At 36.6% G+C, this 13,861-nt stretch overlaps 2 protein-coding genes across 7 annotated transcripts in view; one reads left to right on the top strand and one right to left on the bottom strand.

Moving 5' to 3' along the window:
- LOC135141394 (gastrin-releasing peptide receptor) overlaps positions 1-13,861 on the bottom strand; it is a 130,078-nt gene that overhangs the window by 97,931 nt on the left and 18,286 nt on the right. The gene's annotated exons all lie outside the window — the stretch shown is intronic.
- Positions 1-13,861, top strand: part of Foxp (Forkhead box P) — an 86,840-nt gene that overhangs the window by 66,201 nt on the left and 6,778 nt on the right. For 3 of the 6 annotated variants that reach the window (XM_064072165.1, XM_064072168.1, XM_064072164.1), the window contains exons 4-8: positions 9,798-9,998; positions 10,055-10,201; positions 10,265-10,517; positions 11,158-11,238; positions 11,312-11,492. In XM_064072165.1, the coding sequence (XP_063928235.1) occupies positions 9,798-9,998; positions 10,055-10,201; positions 10,265-10,517; positions 11,158-11,238; positions 11,312-11,492 (863 nt within the window). Of the gene's footprint in view, positions 1-5,831; positions 5,911-7,050; positions 7,221-9,797; positions 9,999-10,054; positions 10,202-10,264; positions 10,518-11,157; positions 11,239-11,311; positions 11,493-13,861 lie in introns of those variants that run through there. The other 3 variants (XM_064072170.1, XM_064072169.1, XM_064072166.1) reach the window with 3 other exon arrangements.

Raw genomic sequence — 13,861 nt, 5'->3', positions numbered from 1 at the left:
AATAAATGATAACCGATTTATAATTGCGCGATTATCTTTAGAAACTTTTTGGCGGGGGGTAAAAAGTAAATTGATCAGCGATTTGCCAGTTTACCGTAACTTTAAAACATCTGAAAATTTTGTTTTTAATTTTCAATTTAAATTTTTTTTGGATTTTTCAAAATTTCGGTTCGAATAAATTTGTTCTTTTAGTTAAAAATCGAAAATGACAAATCGAGAAAAGGGAACATTATAAAACCAAAAAATTGCAACATCGTAAAGTTAAAAATTGGAAAATCGAAAGATTGGGACTAAAAACTGCAAAATTGTAAAACAAATTATCAATTGAAATATTCAAAAGTTAAAAAATCTAAAAATAAAAAAAAATTAATATGAAAACTGGAATTTCGAATTCGAATTTCGAAAAGATTTAGTTTTTTCAGTTTTTCGATATTTCAGCTTTTGATTTTCCGACTATACACTTGTACAATTCGATTTTTGATTTATCCGATTTTCAATTTGTCTATTTTGTATTTTTAAGTCTTTTCATTTTTAGCAAATACTAGCCTTTAGTTTCTTAGAAGAATAAGTCATCTGCCAAAATCAATCATATCTAGCAAGTACTAGCCCCGCCCACCCACCCTATATTCACTTAGAAGAGTAGATCATCTGCCAAAATCAGTCTTATCTTGACAAGGACTAGCCCCGCCCACCCACCCTTATTTTCTTAGAGGATATGTCATCTGCAAAAATCAGACCCATACTTGACAAGATAAAATTGATTTTGGCAGATGATCTATTCTAAGAAAATAAAGGGTGGGTGGGCGGGACTAGTACTTTTTCTTAGAAGAGTAGGTCATATGCCAAAATCAATCTTATCTAGCAAGTACTAGCCCCGCCCACTCGTCCTCTATTTTCTTAGAAGGTATATCATTTGCCAAAATCAGTCTCATCTTGACAAGGACTAGCCCCGCCCACCCACCCTTTATTTTCTTAGAAGAGTGGGTCATCTGCCACAATTAGTCTTATCTTGACAAGTACAAGTGTTGAAAACCGTGTTCCGAAATTTCCATAAATAATTGAGATTGATTTTTTAAAATAAGTGATGCAGATGCCATTTTTTTGAAGAGGATGAATAAATGATAACCGATTTATAATTGCGCGATTATCTTAGAAACTTAAAACTTTGTACTTTCTGTTTTAATTTATAAAATTTTGTTTTACGATTTTAAATTACAGTTGGTCTAGTAGTTTTGCAGATTTCTAGAATAATAAAATCGTCAAGACACAGATAGGTGGAAACGAGAGACATACTTTTTCATTCTCTAGGGGTTATGATTAGCATACCCTTGGAAGGTAGAAATTTTCGAAATCAGTTTCTTAGCGACACTTCAAGGAACGTAATGAAATCAACTAAAAAAAGTGCATTTCAACAAATGTCACTATACATTGAAACAAATATATATGGCAGTGTAAGAAGCTAAATGACATTTCTAATTCATTAGTGTATCATACTTTAATCACCCAAACCCGGCCACTGTCTATGATTCCAACGCATTATGTTACGAAAACACACTTGCTTATAATTGATTCTTGTCGTGAACATATGACAGGAAACGGATTAAGAATTTTTCCCATTTGAAAGTGTTCCTATCTGTGAGGACACGTATTTCAATTCCGACGTGTGGAATATAATACTAATAATAAAACATTGGGGATCTTGAGATTTGATCAATAAAAAAATATATAGATGGTAGCAGTAAGAGTGTAAATAAAAACAAAAAACGTCAGCCGAAATCGGGAGACCTATTTTTTCGCACTCTAGGTGTCATGTAAATTTTGTTACAAAATACGCTTCAGTGATACTCTTATTTTCTCAAAATGCAGATATGTTTAACGTTACTTTGTTTTTAACCATCGGTGTTAGTAGTAACCAAACAAACAGTAATCAAAATCAATCCACGCACACTGAAAAGCATCAGTGCCAAAAAAAGTTTCCGCGCAAGTGTTAACATTTACCAGAACTGCATGCTAACAACACAATTCCACGGTGCATTTTGGCGTGTGTCACCTGCGCGGCTATTATTAGAACATTGTCAGATGTGACCACCGTGCGGCATTGTTGTATTTAGTCCGAAATCGCAACAAAGATTTAAATGGCAGATTACCTTGTTGGTGTACCACAGAACGTGCCGTGGAATTCGGCCTTAATTAAAAATGAGGTTATAGTTTAATATGGGGGGTTTCCGTTCCCACTCCTCGTCTTTATACGCCCTACGCACCGCAATCTTTCGTGCTCCGCATATGGGAGTTTGGAATAATGCAATTAGTGGAACCGAACTCTCAAAAAAGCTTAAACCAGTCAATGATTTAAATTGAATGTACACGGTGGATTTGCGATGGTCTTGTCATTTGTACTGGTTGTAGACTTTACGGCGTAATCTGTAAACACAGTGGTGAACACATAATTGTCAAAATTATAGCAACGTGAATGAATATATCTTATAAGCATTTTTAAAATAAACCTGTGTAATAAGACCTTTTTGGCAAAAATTTTGTGTCGTTAGAAAAAAGCCGCGTTCTGCCAAATAAATAGAACCTGTATAGACAGAAGTAAGTAGTACAGAGTTATTTTTGCCTCTTAAATATAATCAGCGTCTTCTGTTCATTATTTCATTTTCAGTCTGACTATTCTTGTACTATTTCTATTTATGTTGAAACGTGTTACTGGAAACGTCTACGATGGTGGATGTACAATACCTGTCCACTAACGATCCAGATTTAAGGGAAGATTTTCTTACACCTAGTTCGCCATACGTATCAGATCGAATACCCTCGAACAGAATTGGAAAGAAAAATGAAAAGATTGTATCTTCGAAATTGCTTTTATTTCTTGGTTGACACCGCTGTCGATTATTTGTTGGGTCGGTGGCTCGTGAATATTACTAGGATATGAGTTACGTCTGGCTTGCATATGTTACCTCTCTTGCTGGACTTTTATATATAATAAAGGGTCCGGGTGTATGGGAAGTAAATCCGACTCTAAATTAAAAGTTATTCCTCCATATTTCAACGACTTTTTCACTTATCTATTGATTACTGATTGATTACTAGAGGTTATAATTCTACGAATAAATTTCCATAACCGTAGACGTAGTAAAAACTGGGGAAAGAACAAAGAACCGTGTTGTATACGATAGCAGTTAGCTGCGTTAGAATTTTTTAAAAATATATGTGTGTCCCCACGTCGCTTTCTGAAGCTGCTCACATAACGACAGAAAAAGGATGGCATCGTTGCGTACATAAGTTCTTTTAACAATATTCTTCAGTGGCAGGTGCCCAGCCCGCTGTATTTCCAATAACCAATATCCTGCTCGATTCGTAGCGACATAAAATTCTTTATTCATCCAGTTGATACGATCGCGCCCATACCCACCAATGGATAAGGAGGCGTAACAGAATTAAAAAAAATGTAGAATTCCGTCCGTTTATCCCCGCGTATTTACAGTTGTCCTAAATAATTGCTAATTATGTGGTGCTCAAAAATTATTATTGAACATTGTTCGTTCCTTCGTTGTTTCAGAGTCGGTCAAGTTAATGTAATTTTTTAATCTATATGATTATTTTGTGTTAATGTAAATTTAATTTGTTGGTGTCACGTTAGCTGTTGCTACAAAACAACTTAAATAGACGCGATTGTAAACAAGGCTAGGTCAGTTTTTGTTTCTTTTATTCGACTTAACTGAATTTCTATCAGTTCTAACAGTTTTTTAGAAAGTATATAGTTAAATTTTTAGTCAGTAAAAATGTCCTATTTCTAGAACTGTTCCATAGATGGCGCTCTGATCCGACGCCTTATTTAATAATTAAGTTCTAATAAAATTAATTAAAAAGGTAATAATATGGTGGCTTTCAAATACAAAGTTTTTGATACGTCTGTAAAAGGTAGCATTTATATTGAAACTACGACCGTTTGAGAAAATCCAATTATGCTGTCAGAAAGGTTAGAATGTGGGCGTCATATCTTCATCTCACCGCGAAATTTAAATAACGACTTCTCCGTTTATTATCATTACGAATCTTTCCTGTAACATGCGGATAAGATATCGGGAGATTTTTGGAAAGATGACCACTTAACTATCCTACAAGAAAGTCGTAATTATTTAAATAGAGACGGTTTTCAAAATAATGTCTAATGAAGTCAAACTGAAGGAAAAAGCTATTTTTTGATCCTAGAGAAAACTACACTAATTCCACTCTTGGGGTAAAATGTTCAACTATCTAAGTTTCAAAATGTCACTAGTTGTCCTCGGTGTTCTACAGAATCCAAAATGACTTCTGTTAAAATGAACATCAATTCGTATCAGAAAATATCAAGAGTACTCTGGGAACACTCTCAAAGAAACAATATAAAAGTAAGTTAACTAAATCAAAAATCGGAATAAAGATTAAAGAAAGCAAAAAAGTAGCTTAGGCCTCTAAAATTTAGATAATCTAAACCATCTAAAGAAAATGTTTATAAAACAAGAAAAGGAAGTGGTTGCAATAAATTAGAACTGTCTCTTTTTTCTGAAATGAACGAGTTAGTGTAGTAACACATGTAACAAAGTAAATGAAACTACAACTACATCTTTAAAATCATGTCGCGTAGTCTTTTGGTAGTCAATCTAAAAGTACAAAAGTCAAAATACTTGACACCTTAAAACTGACTTGTTTTAGTGTCCATTTAATATGGTTTTAACTGAAAGCACCTATGTTAAAATTCGACAGTTCACGATAAACTGTTTAATTTTAACACGATACTAAAATACAAAAGTTTGAACTCAAATGTATACTAAAATTGCAAATTTATGCATAAATTTGAACAATCCATAGTATAATTTTGTTAGTTTAATGACTGCGACAAAACTGTCATTAGTTTCTTAAATTTAACTTACATTTTTTCATTTGGTTGATGTGAGGGCGTTTTGTTATCACTAACGAAATGACCAAGGGGCCTCTCATGGTCTGCAAATTAACGTACCAGATTTGGTTAATCCGTTAACTTAATCTTTAAATCCGAAAAAGCAGTTGGAGAGCAACGTCGAGTTTGCGATCCGACGTAAACAAACGCGTTAGATTCAGCATAGCTTTGCGTCGAATCTCGAAAAAAAGCAACGTTTTGATATTCGCAATTAGATTAGATATTTTTGGGTGGTTTTCGGTGGTATGCCGTAATGAAAAAGCAAACCTCATTCTTGATTAGACGGTATGTACTCCGAATTTAATTCGCCGAGGGCATTTGGATATATCTTGCATTTGTCACGATACGGAGGACGCTTTGCGCGGAGCTCCCCCACTTCGACCCTCGATGATCCATCACTATAGGGTCTCGCCCCATTTCGTTTATCGAAGAAAATAAATACTATGCTGGCTGTGCAGTTTCGTCGTCGTTTTTGTTTTAAAACTAAACAGTTTTTCTAAAAAGAAGGGTTAGTCTGGCGTCGGACGAAGGCGTAGTGGCAGCCGGGGGTTAAGGGCAGCCAAGGATGGTTGTTGGTGTTGGGAGGCAACGGGTGGTGTGTTGGAGGTGTTGGTATTGCGCGGAGCGTCTCTGCGTGTCCGCCCGCTGCCGCCACCGTTGCTGCCGCCGCCGCTGCTGCCGCCGTCGCCGCCGCTATAGATATACACACATACAAACAACACAAACTGCAGCGGCGCATCGGAGACGCGCGGCCCGCCTACGAATCGTCCTGGCATCTCGGCGACTTCAATGACCCTTTTTGCGCAACAACACAACTAACTCTTGTTCTTTCTAGCGAAAAAGAAATAATTAATAGACCCTGTTACCGTTTATGTGTTTAGTTGTGTTTAGGTGTTGTGCTGTGAGTGCACTGTGTACTCGCATCTATGAAGTACTGCGAGACTCGGATGCTGGCTTCCTTCGCACAGGTACCCACTCGTTTATTATTTATTTATTTATTTATTTGTTTATTTATTGCGACAATCCGCACCCTCTACTACCATCTAACCTCTCTTCCGAGTCGCAAACTTACAATTTTCGCGCATTTTTTTGTATGCTGGTGTTGCATGACAATGACGACCCGTCGACTAGCGTAAACATAGTGTGGTGTTGTGGAGTTTTTCAACTGCTCGTTGTATATTTTTTCGTGGGAGTGCGATTTTCTGGGATCTGGAACGTCGAGTTGCGATCCGTCGGCGTCGGAACGAAGCGGCGACGCTAACACGTCGGCGGTCGGCGGCGAACTGAATCCACGACCAACCCTCACAGAAAGCTTGTATACTGTTGTATACTGTGAATAGCATCACAACACAACACAACACATAAAACATCGTTCCAATTTCCCTATTTCGTTCAGCTGGGTCGTGTGCGGTCGCGCGCTCGTCGCAGGGAGTTTTACCCTCCTGACAAGAAATCCGCTCCGGTCGCAAATCTTCGATTGATTCTAACGCAAAAATTAGCAAAAATAAAAACGAAAAAATCACCGCAATAGATGACTGGACGTAGTTTGAAAGGTAGACGATGCCGCACGCAAAATCTTCCGTCGTTGTCGTTGAATATACGAACAAATAGTCGGAGCAGATGGTTTCAATTGTTTAAAAAACACAATATTGGGGGTAAATTTATACGTGTAACGCGATTTTGGAAGTAGGGGGTGTTTTTTCACTAAGTAGTTTGCGAAGACAACGTCTATGGAGGCGTTTCGTCGACGGTCAAAAAATATTAGCCGTGTTGTATGTTTCTGAAGAGAAAGTATGCGGTTGGGGGTATAATAGGAGGATTTTAAAAAGTGAAATAATGTTTTTGGTGCGAGGGGCCGTAGAAGAGATATAGATTTACGTAAGGGGGCGATAAATCTGCGAGGAGGAACGAAAGCAGCGAGTAGGGCTAACTGCTCGCAATTAATAAATTGGTCAAATCCAGTAGAGTAAGGTAATAGGGAGTTATTAATATTTAGCAGTCCTTGTTTAGTGGCCGGGGAAGTGGAGGACGACTGAGTGAGTGAGTGAGTGAGGACTGAGGAGTTACAAATGACGGCTGTCGGTGGCAGGCCGGGCATATGGTGCATCGACAGTTTTGCTGGACGCTCATAAATTAGACGCACTGTTAAGTACACCACCGGTCTCGTAAAGTGTGAAATTCAGCAGTCATGGGCGTTAGTGAGAATGGACTGCTGTAAATTATGTTCTGTATCCTGGCCTCCTTTAAAACTGTACATTTGTCAACGGATATATACGCGGTAAGCGTGTTTTATTGGATAATATGGCGTCTGTCCGATCGAAAACCATATTTTCCATTTCTATCGCGTTTTCCGTCTTCTTACCCGTTTCATTATTGCGTCGGCAACATGGCGTGAACTGATTTGCTTCAGTCTTTTATATTTAAATTGCTAACGGTGGCTCGCCGTGTAAATATCCCGTCTCCTCGCTCATCACAGATACAGATATTTACTCAACTGTATTTTTCTTCGGAGAATTATTCGGATGAAGTTTTTTATTTTACCTCCCCGCTCTCTAATTTCATTGTTCTTTCACCCTTATTTTACTCTTAGTCGATGTTTTATGTTCTTTTCGAGGTTTCCTTTGACAGACTTGGAGAATCATGCTCGATAAATTGGATCGCGCCCTGACAAAAATCAATCAGTCGAAAAAACTTCTAATAAACTTGCACAACACATAAATAAACAGATTTCGCGTTATAAATTCTACTGCGGTCGACCCTTAACAAATATTTACCGGGAACTCAGTCTTAAAGAGTTGCGAAGATGCCGCAATGAATGATAAGACGTTAAAATGCATTACCATGATGTCACATGAAATAAAACCCATATACAGAGGCGCATTATGTGAAAAATATGGAAATAATATTGCTCTAGCAAGCAAAACAGCCCTCTGCATATGAAATATGTGATCAGGGGTAAGGAGTTTTTTCCGAGTTTTTGCACGACGTTTCGCAGTGAATACCAATGGTTTTAGGTGTTCTGAGAAAGCAATTTTCTCTAATTTATGTTACGTTACATTCAAATTAATCTATTTACCAATATACCACTAATTGTTATTGTTTTCGCAGCGTTTTTTCTTTACTTATCGAATCTTACATAATGTTTGTTCGTAATTGTTTAACGTTTATCTTATTACTTGATTTTTCCATCACACGGCTCATTTTTCATTTTTGCTTCACGTCTACTGACCAAAATTAAGTTACTGTTATATGTTACACTACTAATTATTACTTATTAAAAGTACGTTAATTATACACAAGCTACGCAGCTAACTAGTCAGGACAACAACAAATAAAATTTACACTTTCGTGGGAGTTGTGTTCTTAATTAGTAAATAAATAAACCACTTATTGCAACATTCAAATTATACTCTTACACAATCAAAAGTGTTTTTTACAATTTTAGTTGTTTATAACACGTTATAAATTTACCCTGGTGTTAAATTGTTTTCCAAATTAAAATTTAACACCTTGTCGCTATTTTTAATTTAAGATAAGTACCTAAAATTTTTGAACTTCTGAAATATCTATTGTTTAATATCAATTGAACGTGATACCTATTTTATAAGTTTAATAATAATAATATATGCAAACTACTTTAAAATATCATATACGTATATGTTTAAAAAATGACGAATCATCGAAACAATGTTGTGAGTAGCGCGTTGTAAAAAATTCACTTTTTAATTATAATAATTTGCATATTTGAAGACATCGCGCCCGTGGAAAGGCCTAAATAAAGCTTGTTTGCGCTTCCTGCGCTTGATATCAAACAGGAGAATGCATTTATGCGTAACCATATCTCCCTAAAATATTAAACGGAGTTACAAAATTGCTGGCACCGCATCGAATTTTCATAAGTCGACTTTTTCTTTTTGTTCCAAGATTGAGCTTATATAATTCAGTATACCGCTAATTGATATTGAATCATTAATACGGGGAAAACAGAACAGGAGACCCTCTGTTTGTAATCCAAGTCGAAGAGGGACGCTTATTATATTAGCAGTCAGCCTGCCTTCATAGACAATAGTCTGTAAGACGGAATAGTTTAACTGTGCATGTTGCCGACCCCGATCCTCCCCTCCTTGTTAACGATATCTCATTCCGTAAGGTCTTAATTCGAAGTGATTTAGATATTTGGCGATTGCCAGTGACGTTCATTTTTTACGGACACATCTCTCAATTACCATTACAACAATACGGTTCATCCCTACAAGTTTTATTGTGCAGATTCTCTTCAATTATTCCCTCCTTTTTATTTCGTTACGCACAACTTTCCATCAGCTCCTTTATTATATTCTTTTATTTATACCCTATCCGATCTGTTTCGTTCTAATGTAAAAATTAACCACTTCCGTCTTGCAAATGACAGCCAATTCTTTAAGGATATTGTCCTGTCGCTTTCGCTTATTACCAATGTTTATAGTGAACCGGCGCATCCGCCAAATTTATAGCTCCGCCCTTTTTAAATTAGTCATCCCGGTATATACGTATGTATATGCCGTGAGATTATTTTGTGGAGCAGAGACCATATATTTAACCAAGGTGTACAGGTATTATGACCGGACCATTGCTTCAAGACACATAGCTTCCGAGGTCCTAATGTGGCTGTTCGTAGCCATCCCGCGCTCGGAAAATCAATCACATTTATCACATGCACGAACCGCTTTCAGACTTTACTACCAAAACATGCACATTTTCGCTTGTATTGATCTTTATATGAATTTTCACGATTCTTTTTAAGAGAGTAAGGATTACTTTTTGTTAGGCTTTAGTTTAATTAGTTGACGTTGTCACGTACGATTTCGTGCTGTAGGCTGCCTCCTTGGAAAAGGTTCTTAAGGAGCAACAACAACATCAGCAGCTAGATTTGGAACGAAGTTGGGAACAAGAAAGGGACGCTAAAGGTAATGGAAGCGCCAGTCCCAGTTCTGATCACCGGGTGCAGGACCATTCTCCTCCACCTTCAACTGACCCGCAAAAAAATCTCAACGCGACTGTACCTCCTGTCAGTCAGGTATTCAACGATTGTCACTCAACTGACACTTTGACACTTATTTATTGTTAATTCAGTCACAAACACCAGGACCTCAAATGTTGTCATCGTCGGCGTCAAATCTTCACCACATGCAACAACTACTTCAACAGCATGTTTTAAATCCGACGCAGTTGCAGACGTTGATGAAACAACATTCGTTGTTGCAGCAGCAACAACATCAGGTAATGCATGTGTTGACTAGTGCTGTCGTTGATTTCGACGCTTCAATATTAATGTATGTCCAGCAACATCAATTAGCAGAATTAGGGAAGAAGCAAATCGAACAGACAATGCAACAGTTGCAAGAACAACTTCAGTTGAATCTCATACAACAAACGCACATCTTGCAAAGCACGGACAAGAAGAAAGCTTCTGGTTCGTTGCAACAGTTAGCACTTCAACAACAGCAGCTCATTCAACAACTTCAGTTGATGCAAAGACAATATGTCGTGCATCAAGGCATGGGTATGCAACCTCTCATGCTTGGTCAAGCACAAGGTATGAATAAAGCGACGCTGAGGATCCGGCAACGATGTTCACGTTCAGTTAATAAAATAATAAGAGTTGTTGAGTTTTTCATAGTCATACTTCAATATGTAGTTTTAACTATTTACTAACATTGAATATACTTACGTTTCAAAGTAAAGTACATAGCGAAAGGAATTTAAGAGTAATGCATGGTTTAATATTGAGTCAATTTGAGTAGTGTTCAATTAGAAAAATTTGGCTTCAAGATTTTGTAAAAAGAAGATTGGACAGTCGGCGAGTTCCAGCAAGGTATGTATTTCCCGATCCCGCCTGTCCATTTACCCTCGTTTAGTAATCGACCCCTCAAATTGGGCAATGCCACGTAAAATAATTAATTACTAGTATTGATGAAGGTTTCTTTTGTCACCGCCGACCGACGAAATGAATTTTCCAGAGGCGACCGTGGCTACTACAACGGATTTCACGTGCGGTTAAAACTATTGGCACTTGCCCATCTTTCCTGTCTATCCTTGTTCCGTCAACCCCCCGTCCTTTATTATCAAGCTGGAACCCGTTTGACGACCAATCGGTTTTAAACGCACGTGAAGCCGTTTTCAATTTCAAATTCTCAACAATGTTGATTGATGCATTCGCGTTTGTTTTTCTTCAGGACTGAACTCCAGAGAAGTTATGAGTCCTTGGAAAGAGCTTAACGAACAGCACGTGTCCAACGCCAAGTCGGAGCTAAGTGGTAAGCATGGTGATAAACGAGCGGAATTATTGATGTTTAGAATATCTTCTCCTGTTTCTTTAATTTTGATTAGAAGGTTCACCAGGCCTCTTAGGTGTGGCTCCTGGTCGATCGAGTAGAGAAGAAACGCCGCTAGACGATAAGCTCGAAAGGACAAGCACGACGCCGGATAGGGTGCATCATTTGTACGGTCATGGGGTTTGCAAGTGGCCAGGTTGTGAAATAATCTGCGAAGACCTGCAAGCATTTATCAAGTGAGTAAAAACCTAAAAAAGCGTCATTTCCGTAGAGCTCGACGAAGGAAGTAATAAAGTCATGTCGGGGTATTAACATTTAAATCCAGCAACGTTGCGATCAAACGCCTTGCATATTAATTAAACATAGCGTAATTAGAGTTTTTAAACCACGATGCCGCTTCTAATTTATTCCAGGTCGCCGTTCTTTTGTTGCGAGACGACGACAAAATATTGTAATTTGACGGTTTACTCTATCCCCTTTCTTTTACATATTAATCACCTCGTAAAATGCTAAAATATAAACCAGAATTAATGTTGATTTTGACAGGAATGATTTTATGGCTGCACTTGATCGCTTTGCTACTTTCTAATTACAAATACGATCAATTCGTGAATCATTCGACAGACCCCGGTGTTTATTTACTGCTTTCTCTTTAATGGTTTTTTCCAACAGTTTTAATCAAAGAGTAGTTTATACAGGTTACACCTTCATTACAAACACGACAAATACCTATACCAAATTTCAATATTGTGATTTAAGTTGATAGATTATTTTGAAACTACGATAGTTTTTTCATCAAACAGAATACGACACGTTTGTTATCATTTTTTTGGTCATTTGACTTCCAGAAAATACTCTGCAAAATTTCAGCACTTCATTATAACACACCCTGTATATTATTCTCCAAGCCAAAATTACCACAAAGCGGATTAAAGTGATAACAATGAGATTTTTATCTCGATTCTCCTGCTGAAAAAATTGGTCTAAAATTATTTAGACAGAATTTCCCTCGCCCTTGAAGTATAGTCCTACAAATCCCGCTTCTTTAAAAAAAGTATAAAATTTGGTTTTGCGATTTTCATTTTGTGATAACTTATAACTTCGAAAAAATCCGACATTAGCACTTTCAGATTACAAACATCAGCGTTTAAAAGAATTGATTTTGTCTCCTCGTTGCAGAGGATAAGATTAACCACACTAATTTTTGATGACCTATAAATTTTGGTTAACGATTTACCATGCTTCCAGTAACCGTAAAATATTTGCAAGATTTCACAGCATGCGGTTTTTACAATTTCAAAGTTAAATTGTAAAATATTGTTATAAAATTTGAATTTTTTAACAGAAAGAACATTTTCGGCAGAATTATAATAATCTGGATGTTGGGGATGATTATCCAAATTTTGGTTAGCGTTTAACCATCTACTCCTATACACATAAAATTTGACAACAATCGGTCCACTAGTTTCGGACATTATCTCTCTAATAAAAATCCGTAGAGACGGCAGACAGAGGGACAGACGGAAACGAGAGATCCATTTTTGTACTCGAAGTCATGAAACGTCGAGAAAACATAAAAGTAGCCAGTCGTCCAATTTTTGTTCGCACTTTTATTATTTTTCAGTATAATCTGGCGAAGAGAAAATAAAGTGAAACACTGCTTTATTATTTAACTCAATTTTCGTAAAAAGTTACCTCCAGGTTAACTATTACCTACACTATCATTGGACTGAATTTATATTTCGGCGGAAGTAGAAGTAAGTAATACACAAATAAGTTAAAACCGCAATTAATTGATAAACGGGACAAAATAAAAATAATACTGTTATTAAAATACAATCCAAACAATTTTGATCCACCGTACAAATCTCCAGACGAGTGAGAGAAACAGTATTCCAGACAAATATCCCAACTGAACGCGAAAACGAATATCAGAAATGTTATGATCCGTAAATACTTTAAAAAATATACGTATGTACAGTTTTGCCCTGAAGATTTAATGGAATAATATACAGGGTGTCTCATCGAAAATTTCCAATTAACCTGGCAACCAGATCACTAAAATCAACTGTTTTAGAAACCTCACCATTGATTTTTTTTAATGAAACTGCTTGTTCAAAGCTTTTTTTAATCAGACGATATATGCAAAATTTTTGGCATGCAACTTTGAAAAATAGAAAAAACCAGCCCTTTTTATATAGGTGTGCAGCCACTATTATTATTATTATTATTATTACGAAAGCGTCATATACCAAATTTTTGTTTATTGTTTTGATACTTTTTAGTGTTATTGTCTTTATTTTTATTAGTATTGATTAAATAATCTGGAATAATTGCGACACAGATCACACATTGTTGGGGGTTATAAAATTGCTAATCCCTCTGACGAAAATAGAATGGTAGTGGTAACCCAAAAGTAGGAGGTATTAGTGAATTACTGATAAAACGAGTTTTCAACACGGATGTCACAAAATTTGATAAATTTAAAATGATGAGATAATCAAAAATGACTGAACCTATTTAATAAAATCTCTCATTTATATCCAAAAAAAAAACGACTTTTGGAACTTACCTATTTGGAAAAGCGTAACTCATGAAGGAATTG

The sequence above is a fragment of the Zophobas morio genome, unplaced genomic scaffold (assembly GCF_036711695.1).
Source record: "Zophobas morio isolate AGI-343-1 ecotype UQ-CSIRO unplaced genomic scaffold, CSIRO_AGI_Zmor_V1 ptg000044l, whole genome shotgun sequence".
Taxonomy (NCBI): Eukaryota; Metazoa; Arthropoda; class Insecta; order Coleoptera; family Tenebrionidae; genus Zophobas; species Zophobas morio.
Note: the sequence above shows the minus strand (reverse complement) of the source record. Positions and strands in the feature narration are given on the sequence as shown.